Source organism: Podarcis erhardii (genome assembly GCF_964252035.2).
Source record: "Podarcis erhardii genome assembly, chromosome: 14".
Lineage (NCBI taxonomy): Eukaryota > Metazoa > Chordata > Lepidosauria > Squamata > Lacertidae > Podarcis > Podarcis erhardii.
The window spans coordinates 44,523,179-44,545,214 of NC_138503.1; the positions used below are offsets into that span (position 1 = coordinate 44,523,179).

Consider the following 22,036-nt stretch of genomic DNA (forward strand, 5'->3'; position numbering starts at 1 on the left):
CAAAACCGAGCGTTTCCGAATGCTGCCGGGAGGGGCGCTCTCCGAATAGTGTCTTTTAAAGAAGAACACGACGGCCAACCGTGTCCTACAGCCCCGAGTTTCCCCGAAGTCGTTCCGAGCGCGCCCGAAACGTGACGCTATTCCCTACCCCGCCCCCCTCCCACCGTCCAACTTCCGTCGGGGCTTGAGTGAGGCCAGGCCCAGCGAGACATTCCCGAAGGCGGTCCCGCCGATGAGGAGGGAAGAGGGCGAGGCCGCGAGGCCGGATGTGAGCGGAGCGGCCGCTTCCTGTTTCCTCCCAGGCTCCGCTCGCCCGCCCCGCGCTTTGGGTGGTGGCCGTTGCTCCGGCGGCGCCGTGACCGTTTTCCCTCAGTCAACTTCCTCTCCTCCCACGGGAAAGAGCCGAGGCCCTTTGGGGATTTCCTCCTCGCTCTCCTCCCCGCCACGACGCCTCGCGGGCTCCTCGGCGAGCAACAGGAACCGGCGGCGACGACGACGAAGCAGCAGCAGCCGCAGCCGCCCCGATGCAGGCCATTAAGTGTGTGGTGGTGGGAGACGGGTAAGTCGCCGCGGACCCTGCCCCGGGATAAGAGCCTCCTCCTCCTCCTCTCCCCTCCGGCCTCCCGCATATTTGGGTTGCCAGGGCCCTCGCCTCCAGCCCCCCGCCTCGGCGGCGGGAGGAAGAAGGGGGAATTCTGACTCAGGTGGGCCTGGAGAGCGCAGGCTGAGGGGGCGACTTTTTCCTGCCGAGTGTAGGAGGCGCAGGAGGGGGAAGGTTTGCAGCGGAGTCCAATGCTGAATCTCTGGGATTTTGAGAAGGGAATATACTTTTCATATGCCCCCCAAAGAACCCCACGGAAATTGGGTTTTTTCCCAGTGCGCCTCCAAATACATGCATAAGCACAGCCCCCCCCACCCCAACATAGAAATCATTTCTGTGCCCCTACCCCCAATACATACACATACACACTCCAGGAAGAATGGGCGTCTTGTGCCAAACCCTAATCTCCACTTTTTGTGCCTTTTGGCTATGTGGGGTGGGGGTGGGGCGCTCTCTTCCCTGGACCCGAGCATGTGGAGCGTGGCTCGCCTCCCCACCCCCTGCCAAGTCTCTTAATTCTTCAATATAGTTCTGAGTAAACACAACTAGAATCCAGATGTTGCCACAGTGCTCAGTAGGACCTTACTTCCTTGTAAGAACTGTGAGGGTTGTAGCCCTAGTCGCCACCGTTTGTCCATGCAAGCTGGGCAGGACTTTGCGCCTGCAGTGATTTTGTCCAGCAAGGCTATCTTTACTTCAGGGTAACCCCCCTTAGAACTTAGTTTCATAAATGAGCATGCGTAACATGCGTAAGTCTTGTGCTACTCCCAAGGAAGTGCATAGGATCGCCTCCCAGACCTGGACTGCTGCTTTCCCCTTCTCCTTTCTCCCCTTTATTAGCTGCTCCTAATATTAGGTATTCTTTCAGCATGTAGTATGTGGTTAGTCCTGAGGAATTTCAGCACCCACCCTCTGATAATGCTGCTTCTACTAGGATGAAACTTAGGGTGCTTCCTGATGTTGGGGTGACTGCTGCTAAGAGCAGCCGCTAGCCGTTTTCTGTTGAGCAGCTTCTCGACAGAAGTGCCACAGAACTTTATTCACTCACTCCAGCAGTAAGGAGAGGGCTGGGCATAGAGGGGAAATGACTACAGTGCATCCAGCAGTTCTAGAGGTACCTATACAAAGGGAGGGGTTTCCTTCCATGGGAGGTGTGTTGGCAGCAACTGTGCTCCAAGACTTAAGGGGTCATCATTTGCTTTTGTGGTGGAGGAAGGTAATCTCTGAAGAGATGCTTATGTACAATGAGACTTTAACATCTGGCTTTGCAAGTTTTGAACTGAGGCAATAATGTTATCTGTGTAGATTCCACTGAGGTGTAGATTTATTGCAATCATTAGATACAATTATGCTTCCAAAATTCAGTGACTAGTCTTGTGGACTTTGTATGAATTGCCTTTTGCTGGCTGTAGTATTGTTGTCAAACCTCTGCTTTGTTTTGAGGTTAACAAAGGAAACCCACTTCCTAAAATCATTCAGAAGTTGTTCAAGGCTGTGCTACCATGTATATTTTCTAGGTAGTAAATCTCATTGAATGAATTGGCTTGTTCCTAATGTTTGCTCACAAGTAAGACATGTTGCTTGCTTGGAGCACTTGGGATGAATTTGGTGTAAAGTAAAAAAAAAAAAAAAAAAAAAAAAAAAGCATTTATATAACGACTTAAGCTAGTAACTTTCTGTCTCTGAAGTCTTCACTTTTCCCAAAACCTTCATACATACATATGGAGGGGTAAGTGATCAACATATTTTTTGAATTTTTCACTAAGTTTAACTTGATACAAATTAACTTGTAGAAAAAGGGTTATTTGGTTATTGCGTTTTTATATTGTAATTTTATATTGTGAACTGCCCTGAGTCCGGGTATAGGGCAGTATATAAATTTAATAACAAACAAACAAACAACAAACAAACAAACAAACAAACAAACAGATAAACCTATTCTTCCCTCTAAGAGCAGAAGAGCCCTGCTGGATCAGCCCAAAGGCTTATCTAGGCCAGTATTCTGTTTCCTATGGTGATGAACCAGATGCCTTTTGGAAAGCCCATAAACAGGACATGCAGACAGAAACCCTCTCTGCTGCTGCTGCTGTTCCTCAGCAACTTGGCATACAGATAATATGCTTCTTCTGATCATAGTCTTAGAAGATAGCCATTGTGACTAGTAGCCATTGATAGTCTTATTCTCCTCTTTTCTGCTTTGCCACCAACATAGGATGGCTTCAAATTACCAGATGGTTTTAACTTTCCACAACTTGTGGTAGTGAATTTCATAGTTTTAACAATGCGCTGTGTGAAGAAGTACTTTATTTCATGAGTCCTGAGTCTCCCACCATTCCTTTTCTCTGCAATTGAAGTTATGCCTACTTCAGTTTGTGTGTTTATATATTACTTGTATAATTCCCTAAAAGCCCTGTGAGTAGAATATATAGAGAGAGCTTCTTGGATCAATAGGGATTTAACTCCAGTTTCTACAGTCCTAGTCAAACATAAGGCTCTTGGTTATTGTAGATTACAAAAACTTGGGTACAAGTGTATATATTTAGGTGATCCTACTAGTATTGGATTACACAGTGGTAATGTTTGCTTATTCCATCACATAACAAGTATGAAAATATGTCTATGTATTGATAGTGCTCCATAAAGGTGTCACACACAGAGGAACCCTTTTCTGTTCTCCAAACTGATGTGACACGTGGCTTCTGTTTAAAAGAGTATGCTAAAATGTATGTGTGTTTCAACTCTCTGGTGTTTTTCAGTTATCGAGACAAGGCAGTTTCCATCATTTGTGTGTCTCTTTCCCCCCTCTTCTAGACATCAGCTCAGAGGAGCATTGCAGGCCAGCTGGAAAACAAGACTAGTCTTATCCCGTTAGATTTTTTCCCCAAATAGAAACAAAAATCCTGTGTTGTCTATAACTGAGCATTACAACAAATCTGTGTAGCTTCTCTGAGAAGTACAGATAACAGCTCTGCCTATCACCATTGCTATCTCCATGTAATATGATGTGTAGTTTAGTCTTCAGATTACAAATAAATCTGAAGATTCTTGTAAAATAACGGATGAAATATAATTCAAAGTATATGTATGAGGGCTGAAAGTCTAAAGATTGATGATAGCTCAGTAATTAGTTGAGCTTGATAGTAAGCCAGTCATTTTACCTGTCCGAGGAGATTACTTGGAACCCGTGTTAGAAACTGAGATAGAAAAGCTAGGAGCCAAATGGCTTCTGGGACCTGGGTTGTGGGTGCCAAAACAGAATGTCTAGTTGCTATGGGGGGGCGTTGTCAGCAACACTTTTTATTTATTATTTTGATAAACATGAAGTAATATGCAATTCACATAAGTGACACATTGTTAATATCACATTTTTATTAGAAATTGTTGATAAATGTTTAATTTTGTGTTTACAATAAAAAATATTGGTACCATTCTCCAGTTTTCAAAACACTATTCTTTATTGTTAAACTCCTTAACATATTGTCTATGCTTAACATATACTTTGAGGCTTCAAAGCACATACATTTCAGTAATCCTTGGAGAATGTGGATTATCTAGGCCCATTCTAGGTTGGATTTTGGCGCTGAAACAGCCTTGATTGCCCAGATTGATAACCTGTATTGGGGGAATATGGCCCTGTTGATTCACCTTGATCTCATCTTGACTTTTGGTACCATCAACAAGGTGTATCGTCCAGGAGCAGTGTGGTGAGGTGGGAGTTGGAGGCATAGTGTTATGGTGGTTATGCTCATACCTACAACTCCACTACCACCCAACAGCATTTCTCTGGCATCTCCATGCATAGGATCTCCTACTTGCTTGTTCTGCCTCTTCCTTTGAACATAGACAGAGAAACCTTTAGTATTATTTTTAACCTCTCTTGCAAGCCTGAGCACATTCTGAACTTTGGCCAACTGTTGGTTACTCATGTATACTCCTCCTTAATGATATTTCCCCTTTCTTTCATTTCTTATGCATGCCCTTCTGAAATCTCAGCTCATCTGTATGCTCCTTATGTAGCCACACCAGTTTTTTTAGATACCTCCCGCTTTTCTTTCTTGTTGGAATTGGCTGCATTCAGTATTGCATCTTTAAGAAACTCACATCTTGGACTCCTCTTTGAGTATTTCTGACCATGATATATCAACCAGTAGTTTCTTAAGCTTTTTGAAATTGGCCTTCTTAAATCCCAGAATATATGTCCAACTATACTCTGCTTTCCCTCTCCTCTGTATCATGAAACCCAAGAGGACATAATCACTTCCTCCAGTGTTCCTAGTACTTCCACTTTATCAATCAGTTCCTCCCTGTTGGTGAGGAATAGGTCCAAGATAGATGACCCCCTTGTTGCTTCTTCCACCTTCTGGGAAATGAAATGGTCATTGAGGAAATGGAGAAATTTGGTGGACTTAACATTCTTGGCCAAGTTTTAATCCCAACAGATGTCAGGGTAGTTGAAGTCTCCCATGACTACTATATCTCTCATTTTTGAATGTTTGGTAATCTGCTATAGAAAAGCATCATCCAAGTCTTCAGTTTGGCTTGAAGGCCTATAGCAGACACAGTAAGGCCACTGTTGTTTCCCTCTCCTACGATTTTTACCCATATACTCTCAATTTGCCTTCCATGTTCCAAGTCATGGATCTCTTCACAAGTGTACATTTCCTTTACTTATAATGCTGCTACTCCTCCCTTCCTGGTTGGTCTATTCCTTTTGAATAGGTTATTCATTTTGAATGTAGGTATAGGCATGTAACAGTTTCTTGGTGAGAATTGGGATGGTGTGGAAAGATGGGTGGATTTGGATAGGAGTAGTTAGGAGAGTATGCAGAAATCCTGATTACTGACACCAGAAGTTCCGTTTCTGGTTTTTTTTTCAGTTCTGAGGCACTATTTTCCAACAATAAGAGCTTACAACTTAAATATGAAAGTGAATTTTTCAGGAAGCTGTATATTCCCACCAATTTTCCATACTGTGCCACAGTCACAAAACTTTTTCATACCATCTATTGGCTCATTGGGAAAAAAATTACTTAATGTATGTAACCCATGCACAAACGTCTTGTTATAATAATATTACTATCAAGAGGCTAATATTTTATAGTGAAATATTTTGTTTTAGGACTAACTTGTGACACACAACACAGTTCACTTGAGGGTATTTGAATAAACCATATTATGGTAATAAAAAAGTGCATGTAAAAATTTTGTTTTTAAATCTGGGGAATATTTTTTAAACAAAACTAGAAAGTTATTGCAGAGTAGGAAGGAAATGCTATCTTTATTTAAAACTTTCTAATCATGCCATCAAATTATTAATTTGGTTAGTGCAAGTAGGTCAGGCAGAGCATAGCAGAAACAATGCTCACCTAACTTACAACTTTCTGACTTAATTCTATGCTTTGAAAAGTTGCGCATCTAGCACATACATTTTTCCGTAGAGAGGAGTTGGGTTTACTGAGACTATTCAAAGCTTTACATGTACAGTACTTGAATTGAGTGAATCATTACGAGGTCTAAGGAAATGAAACCTTCATTTTGGAGCAGAATATCTGTGCAGAACTGATTCATAGGGCAAAGAGCCAGCAAACTGAGAAGGCAGGAAGCCTAGAATTGAAGAACTGAGGCCGGTGGGACCTGTTTGTTCTTGTTGGCATCTCCTTATTAGTTTTAGTGGAATTGCCTGATGTGCTTATAGAACCACGGCAGAGGCAGCTCTTGATTCTTCTGTGCTAGACTTGAAATCTTTCACCACTTCTTTCCAAAATGTGTTTCAGTGGTTTTCTGCTGCTTCTTCAAATTAAGCCATGGTTTAAAATAAACTGGTTTAATATGACATGCAGATCAACTATTATGCATTCAGATTCCTGTGTTTTCTTGATAATCAAATTCAGGCTTTTCTGCCACACTTCCTAACCCTGAAATATATCTGTGCTGTGTGGTACTGTCTTAGCTAAAATCAAATTTGTGCACATTTATGCTACCTTACTGGCATTGGTCTCAAGGCGCTGGACCAGCTCAGGTACTACTTCACTCTTAGTGTTGCATGCGTGCTCTTTCCCAGCTGCCCCTTCTGATTCTTGGCTGTTGTGGGGAGAAATAAATAAATAAACCAGAGACTACTTTAATGTGGCATCTCTCTGATCTCAGAGGATGATACCTGAGATTCTGCATTCACATAAATGAAACGGTGAGATCCCGCCATTGATATACTTTGCCCTGTGGCAAGGGATCTTTCTTGGATACAGCTCTGAGGTGAACTATTGTCTCGATAGGTCTGCTATATTCCAAGCTTTGAAATGTGTGCAGCAGGCTGTTCAAGGAGTGCTAAGATACATAGCCACACCTGGCAATGCCTGATTTCTCCACAAATGTCTATTATGCTTTGTGCTTACACAGTGACTTTCATCTTCAGAGCACTTTGCAAACACTAGTAAGTGCAAAGCAATTACCTCACCACTCAAGTTTAAGAAAGCTGAAGAGACTGTGACCTGGAGCTGGGATTGCAAGTTGAAAAGTTCTTCTAGTATTGAATTTAAATGGTTAAACTGTCTTCTGAAAGTTTAACAGTTGTTCAAACTGGGCTAGCATGTCACTGAATACCAGTTGCAGGTGGGGGAGAGATAATAGTGCAGGAGAGTTAATGTTTTCATGTTCTGCCTGTGGGCTTTCTAGAGCCCTCTTGTTGAGGGGAACACTGCTGAACTAGAAGGACCTTTAGTCTGATCTAGCAGGATGTGTATGTTCCCTCTTTCTTATAAATCTGAAGTTTTTAAAGAAACAAACAAAGCTAGAAGAAACAGGAGGAAGGAGCAATAGCTAGTGGATTTCAGAAGACAGTTTAACAATTTAAATTCACCATTAAATATCACCATTGCCAAATCGGGAGCCAAAACATTAGAGAACTAAGCTGTTCGAAAACCAAGGTACAACTGTATTGGTTTAATAAGACTCAAAATTAACCCCGGAAGTCTTAAATTACATTTAAACCAAGAACATAGAGGCTTAGAACAAGCAACAATCCTAAACTAACTTTAAATTGTGGTTTATAATCTTGGCTTTTTCCATACCTGGTAACCATAGTTTCCTGGTTTAGATGTTACCTGAAGATTACCTGGCCATGTGAAGTATGAAGAAGTGATAATGTTTGGGAAAGTACATGGATGGAGCACACACATCTGCTTCCCCAGCATGAGGCTTGTTAACTATTATTTGATGATCAAAATTCAGATATACCATATAGAGAGATGTTTACAATGCCATTAAGCTGCAGCTGCACAGGTTATAGCAAGAAATTGGAAAGCTGAAGATCAGGGGTAGGCAACCTAAGGCCCATGGGCCACAGGCGGCCCACGGGAGTCATTCAACTGGCCCCTGAGCCGCCCGCTCAGTGAGTCCCCGTGCGCTGTGCTAAAGTGGCGCAGCGCGGGGACTTTCTTCTGCAGTGCCGGAAATCACCGGCGCACACACGCAATCCAGCCCACAGATGAATCTGCACCAGTGAACCGGCCCAGGCGAGGTAAACCTTGCCGACCCCTGCTGAAGATGGAGGAACATTTCAATAATGGAAAATTTTAATAGGGGAATAAACTGTAATGGGAAGATTAACAGAGCAAAGATTGAATGAGACAAACAAACGTGGAAGATAATTTCATATGGTGGTGGCACAGATTCATTCTCTAATCAACAACTAGTGAAATTGGGATCTCAACACCAACTTCACAAAAACGGTTCTGGAGAAACTTGATAGGTTGAGATGATGATGATGATAATGATGATGATTTTATTATTTGTACTCCACCCATCTGACTCGGTTGCCCACTGTGGGTGGATTCCAACAAATATAAAAGCAAAATAAAACATCAAACATTAAAAACTTCCCTGAACAGGGCTGCCTTCAGCTGTCTTCTAAAAGTCAGATATTTATTTCCTTGACATCTGATGGGAGGGTGTCCCACAGGGCAGGCGCCATACTGAGAAGGCCCTCGGAGCTAATTCCCTGTAGCTTCACTTTGCATTCTGAGGGAACCACCAGAAGGCCCTCGGAGCTGGATCTCGGTGTCTAAACCAGAGATGAAACAATGCACTTCTCTTCACATTTCCCCTATATATTATGAAAATAAAGATTATCATGTGAATGGGCTCTTATCAGGACTTTTTCTTTCTCTCTTAACAGTGCTGTAGGTAAAACATGCCTACTCATCAGTTATACAACCAATGCATTTCCTGGAGAATATATACCCACTGTGTAAGTATTTCCTTTTGTATCTTTAGCACTTTTTCATGTCCAAAGGGCTGTAGAGCACTTGACTTGCCTCTTTTTACAATAGTGAAGTGAGGCAGGTTGAGCTGAAGGAAACTGTATCCAAGGACACCCAATGAGCTTGGTAGCTGATCATGAGTTGGACTTGCCTCTCTGACCACTGGTTCACAGCCATAAACACACAGTTAATTGTTCAAACCTTGTAAGCAGTAGTCTGTGACACCCGTGTGCTTTGAATTAGTTGGCTCCTAGCTGTGCATGTTACATGTCTAAAAGTCATGTATATGTCAGAAGAAAAGGTGTGTTTACCTCAGTCATATTATATGTCTGAAAGGGTGTATTTGCCAGAGGCTGAGGATATGCATAGGTGATGGGAAATGTGTCTGGCCCTTTGTAACCAGAGAAACAACCCTTTAAATAGTATTTCAGTCCTACTGTCTACAAACAAGGGAGTAGTGTTATGCTTGCCTACCTGTGAAAAGCTAGCATATCTGGAAAAAAGTTATTTTCATGCAATATTAAAAAAGCATGCAAGGTATAGGATTTGGGGGAAGCTACATTGACTGAAGCAAATAAGGACTGTAGAAGAGCAAAGTCATGGACTTACATAAATCCCATTTGCTGTAATGAGACTTGCTCAGGAGTCGTTCCTAGTGGATTAAGCCTCATGTGACAAAACATTTTAAAGTGTTTTATATATGTGAAATACACATACCTGACACCTAAAACTAAGTGGAGAAGGTGCCATGCAAATCCCTTTAGGTGATAATCCTGCTCTAAAGTGACAGCAGTGTGATGCACAGAGGGATAGGGTTTAAAGAAAATACACTAACTTTTCCCCCTCACTCCGTAGCTTCGACAATTATTCTGCCAATGTGATGGTTGATGGAAAGCCAGTCAATCTGGGCTTGTGGGATACAGCTGGACAAGAGGACTATGACAGACTACGCCCGTTATCTTACCCGCAGACAGTAAGCTTTTATAGTGGATGATTTGACGTGTGTGTGTGTGTGTGTGTGTCTAATTGCAGGCTTGCAGAAGATTAAAGATGCTTTCACTTTGAGTGTAAAATGTGCTGAACCAACATGCCAAGACACTTAACAAACTGCACAGGGACTATGGTGAAGCCTGCATTAATCCTTGCTAGTCTAAGCAGGGGCTAGTAGCAGCTATGTGAGAAGCAGAGTTCAAAAGAACAATTGTTGAGCAAACTCTTCCCATTAATTGGTGTCTGTCTCTTGGTAACTTTCCGACCAGTTCTAATTTACCACTGCAATCCCAAGCCAGCTGTGTTAGACACTGGCAGCTGAAGAAATCTGACTGAGCTCCTGGAAACGCCTCTTGTGTAAGTTCATATCAAGAGCATTTTCAGGTGTAATGTCTTGCACAGCCAGTTGAGCAGGTGGTACCGGATCATCATGTCTGAACAACAACGTGCCTGTACAAATTTCTTTCACAGGTTCTTTTCAGACATGATCTCGTGCTGCCAGCCAAACATGAAAGTAACTTCATCCTTACTTGGCTGTGCAGCATTACCATGTCTGAAGCCGTCCTGACGTAACTCTTGTGCATAAGCTTTTACTTCTGCATGATGACTCATTTGTTTCTATGGGGCTCGTGAAGGTGAGCTTCCGGTGGGTGTCAAAATCTCTAATCCTTAATAAGCAGGTTCTGTAATTGCAAACTCCTTAATGCAAAAGCTTTCTGCCTCCTTACTGCTATTTAACCACTGTTGCTAATGTTACATTTTTAACATGCTCTAAAATGTTTAGCTTGCTCGTCTTGTGGAGTTGTTGCTCTGCTGCTCCCATTTTTTTTAGAATGGAACTTGAGACTGCATTCGTAGTTTCCCCCCCAGAACAATCCATTCCTTCCTTTGGCTGAGCTCGTTGTTCAAGTTTCTGATTTAGCACAGTGTCCATTGGATCTCAAGGCTGAACGGCATTGCCGAAATAGTTACAGTGAATCTGTGCTGTGCTTAGAATATTCCAGAACAACGCCACTGTTAAATAATCTAGGGTACAAAATAGTTTCATCAGCAAGGCCCTTGATGGGAGGTCAGCAACCCAGCTAAAAAGCAGCCTTTGTTCATTCTTGCTGTTCAGGCACAGTCTGACACTATCATTGCTAAGCACTGGTGTTCAGCTTTTCACTGGGGGGCAAGAGATGAATTGTGACACAGGGGCTCATTTAAATGAAAATGTGAGCAAGGCTATAGCTCTGAAATGAGGAGATCTGGATGGCAGTAGTAGGGGCAAAATGTATTGGCAGCAATGGGCATGAAATATATTGGCAGCCTCCTTGCATGTTGCCTTCTGAATTGCTCTTGTGCTGCCATTTGTCCGTTCCTGCTGTTGGGGGCAGGGAGTACAGAATGAATGATGAGCGGCTACTGTATCTCAGCTCTTCCAAATTCCATAATAATTATTATTATTATTATTATTATTATTATTATTATTATTATTATTTATTATTTATACTCCACCCATCTGGCTGGGCCTCCCCAGCCACTCTGGGCGGCTTACATAAAAACCAAAAATACAGTAAAACAGTAAAGTAAAGTAATCTGTTTGTAAGCACATCCCAATACATAGGGACATTTTGATGGGTAACCACATTTGCTGCATTAAATTTTGAACTTGCGTTCTCTGCACCTCCAGCAAATCTTACAGCTCTGAATGGAACATATTGCTCTCTGTAAGACAGGAAGCAAATAATTTCCCCTAAATCTTCAGTAATGGCCAAACCTACAGTGGTTCACTGAATTTCTTCCTGATTGTTTTTTTGGTTTACAGTTTTGCCCTGAGCATAGACTGAGAGTGAAAGTCTCTTTTCTTCATCTCATTCATGCTGTGGAATTGTCACTGATTGTGGAACACAAGTTGAGCAAGAGCACTGCTCCTTATGGCTCAGCAGAAATTCAAACAGAGACTTCTCAAGTCATAATAACAGCTTTTAAAATGAATAGATAATGGTTCACGGACTTCAGAGAAAGGGAGCAGCGCTTTTCCCTAGTGCTTTCAATTAATGCAAAAATTAACTCTTGCCATCCAAGAAAGTAAAAAAAAATAATGCCAAGCTCTTAGTACTGTGACCTTTCCCAGCTTGGTTCATGAACTACTTTACATTTCTGAAAAAAATCAGATTTTGTTCCTTGTATCTGCTCATGTGCTCTGTGAAACAGCAAAATAGGGCCTTTTCTTTTCAGGGCTTGAGACTAAGGGGCTGGCAATACATTCTCATTGGCTATATTGCTGCTTCCAAGAGAGCTGCCGGAAAAGCCAGAAGGAAAACAAAAAGGGGTTCTTTGTTTCAAGAGAGACTCCAGAGTGCAGAGTGACTCATCTGGGGCAACCACAAAATCATGAGGAAGAAGCACACCTCAAACGTGCAGCTGAGTTGCTGTGTTAAGCCTTGATGAAAAGAGATCAGTGGCTGTAGTGTCCAAGTGTCTGTCCTACTTGGATTTGCTGGCTTGTCCTCCTCTGTTAATAGGCCAGATGCAAATTAAAGATGAATTAAGTGCTATAGCACCTAGAGAACAAATCATCTTTCCAAGGATAAAGTTGCCAAAAGACTTGGATATTGCAAACCTAAATCACCTTTCTGTGCTTTGAAACCAAAATATTTAGCTACTTTCCAGACATGCTCATGCAAATACATACTTGGAAGTTCAAGGAAGGGCATTGCAATGCCTTGGGCCAAATTTGATAAAGCCTATAACATCCTGTGCCTCTAGCAATTGGCAGAGCTTTCCTATTGCAATTAAGACAGATTTCTTAGAAAGTTCTGCAAATGCACCACTTTATAATAAATTCTCAATATCCTTATTGGGGTCCCATGATTTCAGTAGAACTTAACTTCCAAGTAAAGCATGCTTAATGCTGTTGCGCTTGGAGTTACATGTTCAGTTGACCTGCAAAGGCGATCATTCCTGGCAGTGCCCCAGCTCAGAAAACATGTATCTGTGGGGGGCATGCCCAAAGGCTTCTCTGCATCAAAAAATTAACTCCCCTGAAAATCAATAAAAACATTTTTTTAAAAAACTCAACCTCTTCACATATAGAAAAGAACTCAGCTTAGAACACTTCAGAAAAACCAGCTTCCTTCAGGTAAAGGAGAGATTATTGATTTTTATATAGAGGAAGATTTCATTCGCGGTTCGCTCACATCCAATTCTGACATAGTACATCCCCAAGAGGACTGTATTATGTTGACATTACAGGAGTGAAAAATGATGAGCAAAGGGCTTATTTTTCTTTTAAGTCTCTCCTAATCTTAAGTTGTTTCATGCTATTACTAGGTTGAAGGAACGAATGGTAAGGAATTAACTCCCAGGGTGAAACGTCAACCGTTCTGCGTATGTAAAACTTTCAACCATTATGCTCCAAGCTCTTTCATCTTCTTTTGCTGCTTCTCCTGCTGCCATAATACTGGCTCCCCATATTTTGGTGTCCCTATCCACCTTACGGTCCCAAACATCCTTTGAATTTCTGCTTCTCTTAAAACTAAACGTGTTATTTAACAAACCACAGCTGTCGCATCAGACCAGACTCTTATTGTACCAAGGACATTTACTTCAAAAGGCTTCAGCTAGTCCTTTTTCCTGAATGGGAAAACCATGGAGTGTCTGGGATTGGTGGAAGGCGAAAAGGACAAGAGGCACTTCGGTATCTGGCAAGCTGGAGGAGCTGCAGAGGGGCTATGGGAGCACATGAGTTTACAGCACTGCACTTCACCAGGTGTCCTGCTGCATGGATAATTATTGTTGCAAGCGCTAAACTCTGGAGGTGTCAAGGTGCTGACCTAACAGCCTGCAGCTGCAACCCAATCAACTAACACTCCAAAGGGCCTCTGATTCTTTGGTGGCCAAGTTGTTACCTGTACGTGGGGTAAACTGGAAGGGTGTGTGAAGGAGGCTAGAGCAGAAAATAGGACTTTCCCAATGTGAAGAGTTAAGCAGGCGCTCGCAAATGGAACTTGGGTGCGCAAGACTTGTTGGGAATGAATGACAGCTGACCACCACTTTAGCTTGTGTAAAACTGTCCCCATTAGCTTCTAAGACTAGCAGCCTTATATCAGCAGAGACCTACTTAAGGGCGAGGTATACTAACTGCTGCATCCTAAGATGTTATGTTATCCTGAATTAGAGTGCCAGGAATTTCAGAGCACTTGGAGCAATGAGGCAGGGTTGGTCTATTACACAAATGGCTGCTCTTGTCCGTTTCTTGAAATAGGCAGTGCCTCTGTTCTAGGTAAGTCACCAGCCCCCAACTTCCCTTGGTCTGTAAGAGAAGAACTGGGTTAGTAATAGTAAAATTGAAGATGCAGCCTCAAATATACTTGCTAGGAAGTAAGTCCTCATGAACTCTGGGGTGTATTTCTAGGAAAGCATATTTAAATATTATGCTTCTAAGCAGCATAAAAGAGGCATATTATATTTCCAGTTTGTGGCCAGATTAGCAACCTTATTGGAATTAGAGGAAACAGCAACAATTTCCCCAGGAGATTCCTAAAGTAGTGAGCCAAATGATGTGAGTGCATAAATTAATAGGTTAGAAGGTAACTGAGATACAGGGTTAGGATTCAGGCTGCTAAGTTCTTCCAGGATTTTCTCGTGTTTTAATATTGCATTGCAGCTTTATCTGGAAAGAGAGGTTCTGGGGCTCCTGTGCTGCTGGTTCAGCTTGCTGTCCATTAGCAACTGGAAATGTCCACGAGTGGAACTAGAAGTCTGATTATACGGCAAAGTCATTATATCTGGAAAGTAACCACCAGAGACTAAGATTCTTAAAATACTGTTTTTCAGGATGTGTTCTTAATTTGCTTTTCACTTGTGAGTCCTGCATCCTTTGAAAATGTCCGTGCAAAGGTGAGTGAAAAACATTTGTCTTTTCTTCCCTTGGGAGATTTCCCACAAATTTTTAACCTTCATTATTTGACAGCAGTAAAATAAATTAGTGGTTTGGTTTGTTTGTTTCTAATAAAGTCTTCAAATTAAAACTGCAAGAGTGTTCATTTCTAAAAGGAATATTTCAGGTTGAATATACATAACTGCTATTTTAAACATAAGTGGTTGGATTTTGCTTGTTATTAGTTCTGCAGCATTTGAGAACTTTTTTTTTTTTTTTAAATAAAATATGAATGCCCAAAGTGTCAGAATGCCAAATTTTGATACTTTGGGCTGCTGTCATTTGAAAGGCAACTGGAATGCAATAGTCACTTTTCCATCTGCAAAAATCTTGTTGGTAGTTCCATATATTATTCTTATTCTTATTAATTATAAAACAAAATTGGTATCAATCCCCCTGCCATTTTGTGTTAACATCAAATGTGGAAGTTTATGGCAAACCTCATTTTGGGTAAGATATAATAAATCTATTAGTCAAGATTGTTGGACGATGCAACTACCTCCTCAGAGTGTTTCTGGCTCTTGGAACGAAAACCCTTTGAGAGAATTGCTGGGTAGCCATTCTACCTGGATGCAGCAGGATGAGAGAGAGACCTACACAACTCTCACCCATCAGCTTGGCTGGAACCAACTGTCATTTGGCTTCTCTCCCTGAACTGTGTCCTTATTGACATCGATTGTGCTGTAAAATTAATTTTGTAAAAATAAAATAAATAATAGTGCCAGTCCTCTTTGTTTTTCCAGTCCCCCCTCCATTCCTTTTATATCATGTCTGTCTGGTTGTAAACTACAGGCATCATCCTAGAAAACGTCAAGTGCATTATAAATAAATCTAGCTGTTCCTGACTGATGGATTGGATCTCAGAGCTGTTCTAGCTGACGAAAGGGAAAGGCTGGGTCCTTGGAACTGTTCTGCTCTGCTTGGGGGGCTCCTGCTTAGAAGTAGAAGGGGTGGCTCTTAAGCTTGTTTAATGCATTGGAGGCTCATCATTTGGCATACAGTTGGTCATGCCTAATACTTGCAGACAAATGGGTTGAATTTCAAGCCAACGAATACCTGTATTTTTGTTTTATGTTCCTAATATGCATGCTCGGTCTGCATATACAGAAAAGCTAATCGCCCCCTTTTTCCTTCCAGTGGTATCCAGAAGTGCGACACCATTGCCCTAACACTCCCATCATCCTAGTGGGAACCAAACTTGACCTCCGAGATGACAAAGACACCATCGAAAAGCTGAAGGAGAAGAAGCTGACTCCCATCACCTACCCACAAGGCCTTGCCATGGCAAAAGAGATTGGTAGGGCTTTGATCTATCTGTGTGAGCGCTAATAGTTCTTGTAGAACCTAAATTCAGCTGAAGGGCTGTGGAATTTGGGTCTCAGTGGGTGGGGGACGGACTTCAGCCTCCATTTTGACTTGCTATTCCTTGGGGTTGGGTTGTTTGGATTTCTAAGTAGTTCAGATTTGTTCCGTTTTTTTTCTGCAGGTGCGGTAAAATACCTAGAATGCTCAGCACTTACACAGCGAGGCCTCAAGACAGTCTTTGACGAAGCTATTCGAGCAGTTCTCTGCCCCCCTCCTGTAAAGAAGAGGAAGAGAAAATGTCTGCTACTCTAATGCAGCCCCCAGTCCCAGCCCCTTCCTCAGAACCTTCTGTGCTTTGCTTGGAACAATGGAGCATTCACAACAATGCCAAGTTCTTCTGTTAAAAAAGATTAGTTCTCTTACATCAAAAATTTTGAACCAATCATCACTATCTCTTTCCCCTTTGTTTAAAAAGTTAGATTTTGTTTTTCTTCTACTAAAGATATCCTTTTTTTTAAAAAAAAGAAGACAAACCTATATAAAGCCTTATTTTCCCAAGTCCCTTTGCTCAGATTAATCGAGTGTTGCCAAATTACCTGCTCATCTATGTTGTATTTTTGTGCTTTGTAGATGGAGCACAAAACCTGTTTTTTTTTTAAAGACAAACAGGTGTCTTTAAAGATACTAATGTTTTATTAGGAATTGCAAAACTTTATAGGTTTCCCTTCCGATATCCTATTGGTAGGAAAATGCTGCTGTTTAATACACTCATCCAACTGATGGTCTTAGTATCTTTCTTTCATGCCTGAACAACCGCAATAATTGACAGCATACAGATTCCCTCTTTTTTAAATTAAAAAAAAAAAAAAAGTTTTCCTGTTTGTTAAGGACTGTGATTTAAACTTTTCCTTGAAATGTATTGTCTTCCTTGAGAGCAGTATATTGCTTTGATTGGTGAAAGATGCCTGGATTGGTCAAGGGAAACTGCCCAACAGTATTTTGACACTGTAAAGATCAATTTACACTACATTGTCCACAAGTTGGTTAAACTCAGTGGATTTCTCTCTTGTCTAATAAAACCAGTAAACTGAAACCCTCTGTTGCAACTAAGCAGTAACTGAAGGGGGAAGGTTGGTATTTTTTTATGGATCACTTGTTTGCATTTTCCAGTGCCGCATTCATTTTGCTACAATTTTGAACTGGTCATTCCCTCACATGTTCTTGCTAGATGCTTTATTGTAGAATCTTCTTCCTGAGCAATATAACTTGTATTTTAAAACCTTTCTGATATATTTGCATTTTTTTTGTAGTTTAGATATATTCAAGCATAGCCTTGTTTCTGTTTCTTCCCCCCTCTTCTCCTGTCATAATAGTATACATGCTTTTTTGAAAGGCTTCCTTTAGTCTTCAGGTGACTTGATGTAAAAATCATGTTCAGCAGATTTACCACTTCTAGTACTTTTTTTATATTTCACACCACCTTAATCACCTTCCTTTAATGTCACCATTTGCCAGGTAACCTGATGCTGTAATTTTACTAATGCTGACATCGCCCTTTCGACCTCGCCTCCTGTTGATTGATCTAGTAATGGCAGTTGGTATGTGAGGTTCTGTAACCTAGTGCTAACCATGTTCCATACATCCCAGATGCTGGCAAGAACACAACATTGAGCTACAACCTTTCAACTACTAGAACAAAAAAAATAAAAATAAATGGAGTTTGCAAGATTGTGAAGTTTTTACATTGATCTTTTTGGTAATGCAATTTAGCAGTATGTTTTGCATGTATGACTTAATAAATTTCTTGAATCACGCTGGTGGTCGAGCTTGAATTTGTGAACTGAATTCATATATTGCAGAGGTTTTCAACTTTTTTGAGTCCACAGCTCCCTTGACTACCTTCTTTCTGCGGCACCCCTGTGAGGCTCAGGGGCCCAGTTATGTCAGCCCTTGCCTGCAGAGCTGGCAGCCTCTCACCCTTTTTCAAACACCCTCCCTTGTGGAGTGTTCCCTCAGCCTCCTCTCCTCTCCCCTCTCTTTGGGAGTGCTCTGGGCAGCCAATGCTGCTGCCCCTGATCTGAGCTGCTCCCCCCCGCCCCAAAAAGAGGTGCCTCCTCTCACTGCCCCACAGGGGCCTGGGACTTGTCTGTCCATTCCCTACAGAGTAAGGGCTGGGAGACTGGCTTGCTTACTCCAAGGCCACATCAGCTCCTGGCAGCCAGCCCCTCCTGGCCAGCCCAAGAGGCACCATTTGCCTGCCAAGGTTGTAGTCAAGGCAGCTGCAACAAACAGCTGTGCAAGCCTTTGGGAGGCAGAGACACAAGAAGGCATCAGAGAAGGGAGGGAAGGAAAGAAGAACAGAGGTCAAGGTTTCCCACAGCACCCCCTGACCATCATTCAAGGCACTCCAGGGTGCCACAGCACACTGGTTGAAAACCACTGAGAGATTGAATCTATTGACACATGGATTAGTTGACCCAGACTGGGCAAAAGCACTGCAGTGTGAAGGGTGATACAACTGCCATTTTCCAGTCTGGCTGTTGTGTGCATGCAACTGGGTTGGCTTCTGGGTGAATTGTGACATTGCTACCTATTGCTACCATATGGAAAGTTTGGTTTTAGTCATGCTTGCGTCGGAGTGTTTAGAAAGCCCACAATTTTAACCTTTGTGGTTTGTGAACTGGGACAGTATTTGTGATCACAGGATTCCTCAGTGAAGTGTTTGGTGTGTTTTTTAAGTCTTTTGTTTTCATGTGAATGCATAACCCACCATGGAGTGGGTTACCTACGCTTGGAAGCATCTGCATGTGGGGAAAAATGCATAACATTTTTTGATTTTGACAAAGATTGCCCTTCTACAAACAAGTACCAGAGTGCTTGCTGTGTAGATGTCACTTGTACGAGGTTTCACTAATTTCAACTTGTTCTCCACTTCAGTCATCAATCTCAAATGTAAAAAAACCAAGGTAAAGTGATAACGTTTTTAACCACTACCTTACAGAAATCCTTTTGGCGGAGCAGAGAGAAAAGCCCAGCTAAGAAATACCTCCAATCTGTTGTGATCCAGACTGTGGGATAGGCTTCTTAGTATTTTCCACTGAAAACTGACAAGCCAAAGTATAGCGTAATGTAACAAGATTATCTCCTATTTCCATTTTCAGTTGGAACCTAAATCTATGAACAAATACCATCACAAAACACTGATTCTGCTTGGCAAGCAGTTTCTGAAGGACTTGCATTTAGTAAAACATCATTTTAGTGACATTTGCTGCACAATCGTTTTAACTGTACAAGATTGCAAGTAGGAATATTTTAAAATTGAAACTTTTTTTACATAGCTAGTCCAAATGATCTTTCACAATTCTCCTAGAATGGGGCAATGTGGAATAATACCATAAGCAAGGATTTAACCCTTCTATATAATTAAATGCACATTCAGCAGCACTGAACAGTAAGCAAAAGTAGACAAATATTGCACATGAACCCAAGTAGTATTTAAGCCTACAAAAGTTATAAAATGCAGGCTTCCTTCAATAGCAAAGAAAACAAGATTTCTGCCATGAAGGGAAGTGCCAATAATAGGCTGAAGTTCAGCTCACCTCTTGGGGGGTGGGGGTGTCACTTTTGTATATCCGGAACGGTGGTAGAGTTGTCTTCAATTTAATATTTTCATTTTCCCATGTCTCCTTTTTACAAGTGCTTTATCAACCTGGCGGGGTGGCCAGCTCTGCTATGTGAAACAGATGTAAGGCAGAGGTAGACCGTAAAGTATGAACCTATATGGTCACTCTAGCTAGTCTTGCCTTCCTTCCCATCAGCCTCGCAGTTCTCTGTACCAGCTGCCACTGACTGATGGTTAGAAATCACGATGGGCTCACTTGCTTCTGTTAAAGTGAAACAGCTTGCCTTGAAAAGGACCCCAGAAGAATCTCTGCAATGCAAAGAAGTGTGTCCTCTGCTTCGTCCTGAAAATGTTGAAGACCTGCCCCGCTCAGCTCCTACTTTGGGGGCATGAGTTAAGTACGAAAGGCCTGCCTGTCCAAACACACTTGACAGGCTGCTGTCCTCTTTGTCTTCAATTATACAATGTTTGTAGAAAAGTCTCCTTGCGCTCGACAAGAAATGCAAGGCGCGTTTTCCTGAGCCAAGCTATTTAGAGCTTTGAGGACGATGTCTGGCATATGATCAGTTATCATCTTGGGGCTTATTAAAATATTACCAAAGGCGGTTTCTTTTGACCAGCTTGCAGTGTACTTGACGTCTGAAGAACACCACCTGGAAAAAGGACAACATGTCAGTGGAATACTTGCACCCCTGATTTCAGCAGCTATTTCGAACACTGATTGATCTTTGTAAATGCATAATGTAGCTCCAAGCACTCAAGCAGGACTTTGAACTCGGCCATTGGAAGCCTTTCCCTGCCTTGTGGATGGTTGCATTCTGACAGGGGCAATCTTATCAGGAGCTGCCTGCCAGCAGTGGATCAGGCTGGGCTGCAACTCCCCAAACCTCACCACCGCCTAGGCTGCCCTCTGTGCCCCGCTATGAGTTGAGAAGCAGGCACCATCTGGAGAGGCCCACAGGCTCCTCATCCCTGGTGCATGTGATTTTGGAAGTTCTGTTAAAAAAGGCTGCATCCTCTTTCCTAGGGTAGACAGGAAAAGGAAGTTGATTTTTAGAAATAGCTGTAGCCAAGCCAACACGATCTGCCTGAACTTCCTGAAAGACAACTTGCCTCCTGTGACTGTGATTTCCACCTGCAATGCACTGCCAGCAGCTGTAGGAGTAATCTCAACGACAACAGTGAAACGACTCCCTTTCTCCCATGCCACTCCATCCAGGGGCTGAGACAGGAATGTGAGCTTCTCTCAAGATGTTCTGTAAGGAGCAGCTGGTAATATTGAGTGGTATGGCACCCCACTTGGGAAACACCCTCTGTACCTATGACTCCCCCCTTTGAAATTCTTCATACTGTCACACTTTTTTTGGACATTACTCTGTTTCACAGATTTCTTTTCTTTTTGCAATCCCCGCTGCTTTTTACAAACTTTCCCTTACTTTTTTTTTTTTAAAAAGAAACATACCACCATCTAAACCGATTCAGAAGAGGTGAGGTGAGGCACAATGCAAAAAATAGGACACACAGTAAGAATAGCTACTCAACGAGCCTCGATGCCTGAGCGCATATTACTTTTTTTTTTTACCTGTGGACGGAAACTACAGTACTGTAAGAAAATCACTTCTATATTGTTCAATTGCAAAATACAGCAAGAGCGGGGGGTTGGGGTTGGGGGGGGAGGCAGCGGCAGGGTTTTAATAATGTTCTTATTAAAAGTTTTCCAAACCTTGCAGTAATAAATAAGTTTTCTGAAACTATTCAGTGCTGAAAATGTCTTAACGCTGCCCTGCTCGAGAAAGCTATTAAAATAGATTCTGTTTTTGTGAGGTCAACAAAAATCTGAGGCAGGGAAGTTGTGCAAAAATGGAGCAGGCTGTCTAGGGCAAGAAACCAGTGGACACAAGTCCTCAAGCTCTTCCCTCAACCCGATCAGCGATTTTAGGTGGTGGTTAAAAATAAAAGTTCCTTTTCTGCTTTGAGCAAAACAGATGGCAAGTTGAAACACCGTGCCCCTGGAAAAAGTGCATAATGAAGGCATAAGAAAACTATAGTTAGATAGCCCTCTGCTTCTCACTGAGACAACTGGCTAGTATGAAGTACAGTGAGCACAGTGCTAGCTTGATAGGCAATCAACACCATATTTGCAAAAAAAACAACATGTGAGGTGTTAGTACACACCTATGATGCCCTTCAAAGCCCAGAACCAGTGTTAAGAGAGGTGTCTCTCTGCATTAACTTCCATAATTCAGTGTGAAAATCTTTGGGTCAACCTTGACCCTCCAGATGTTTTTGGCCTACAACTCGCATGATCCCTAGCTAGCAGGACCAGTGGTCAGGGA

At 42.2% G+C, this 22,036-nt stretch overlaps 2 protein-coding genes across 4 annotated transcripts in view; one reads left to right on the forward strand and one right to left on the reverse strand.

Moving 5' to 3' along the window:
• Positions 1-185: 185 nt before the first annotated feature.
• Positions 186-17,891, forward strand: RAC1 (Rac family small GTPase 1). 2 transcript variants are annotated; one of them, XM_081840101.1, is made up of 7 exons: positions 186-559; positions 8,775-8,846; positions 9,715-9,832; positions 13,165-13,221; positions 14,671-14,733; positions 15,911-16,070; positions 16,260-17,891. In XM_081840101.1, the coding sequence occupies exons 1-7, from the start codon at positions 525-527 to the stop codon at positions 16,388-16,390; spliced, it is 636 nt and encodes a 211-aa protein (XP_081696227.1). In that variant the 5' UTR covers positions 186-524; the 3' UTR covers positions 16,391-17,891. The 2 variants fall into 2 exon arrangements, with proteins under 2 accessions (XP_081696227.1, XP_081696228.1); XM_081840102.1 differs by lacking the exon at positions 13,165-13,221 and having other exon boundaries at positions 195-559.
• DAGLB (diacylglycerol lipase beta) overlaps positions 16,599-22,036 on the reverse strand; it is a 29,269-nt gene continuing 23,831 nt past the window's right edge. For both annotated transcript variants that reach the window (XM_081839745.1, XM_081839744.1), the window contains exon 16: positions 16,599-20,353. In XM_081839745.1, coding sequence (XP_081695871.1) covers positions 20,158-20,353 — 196 coding nt within the window. In that variant the 3' untranslated portion in view covers positions 16,599-20,157. The remainder of the gene's footprint in view (positions 20,354-22,036) is intronic.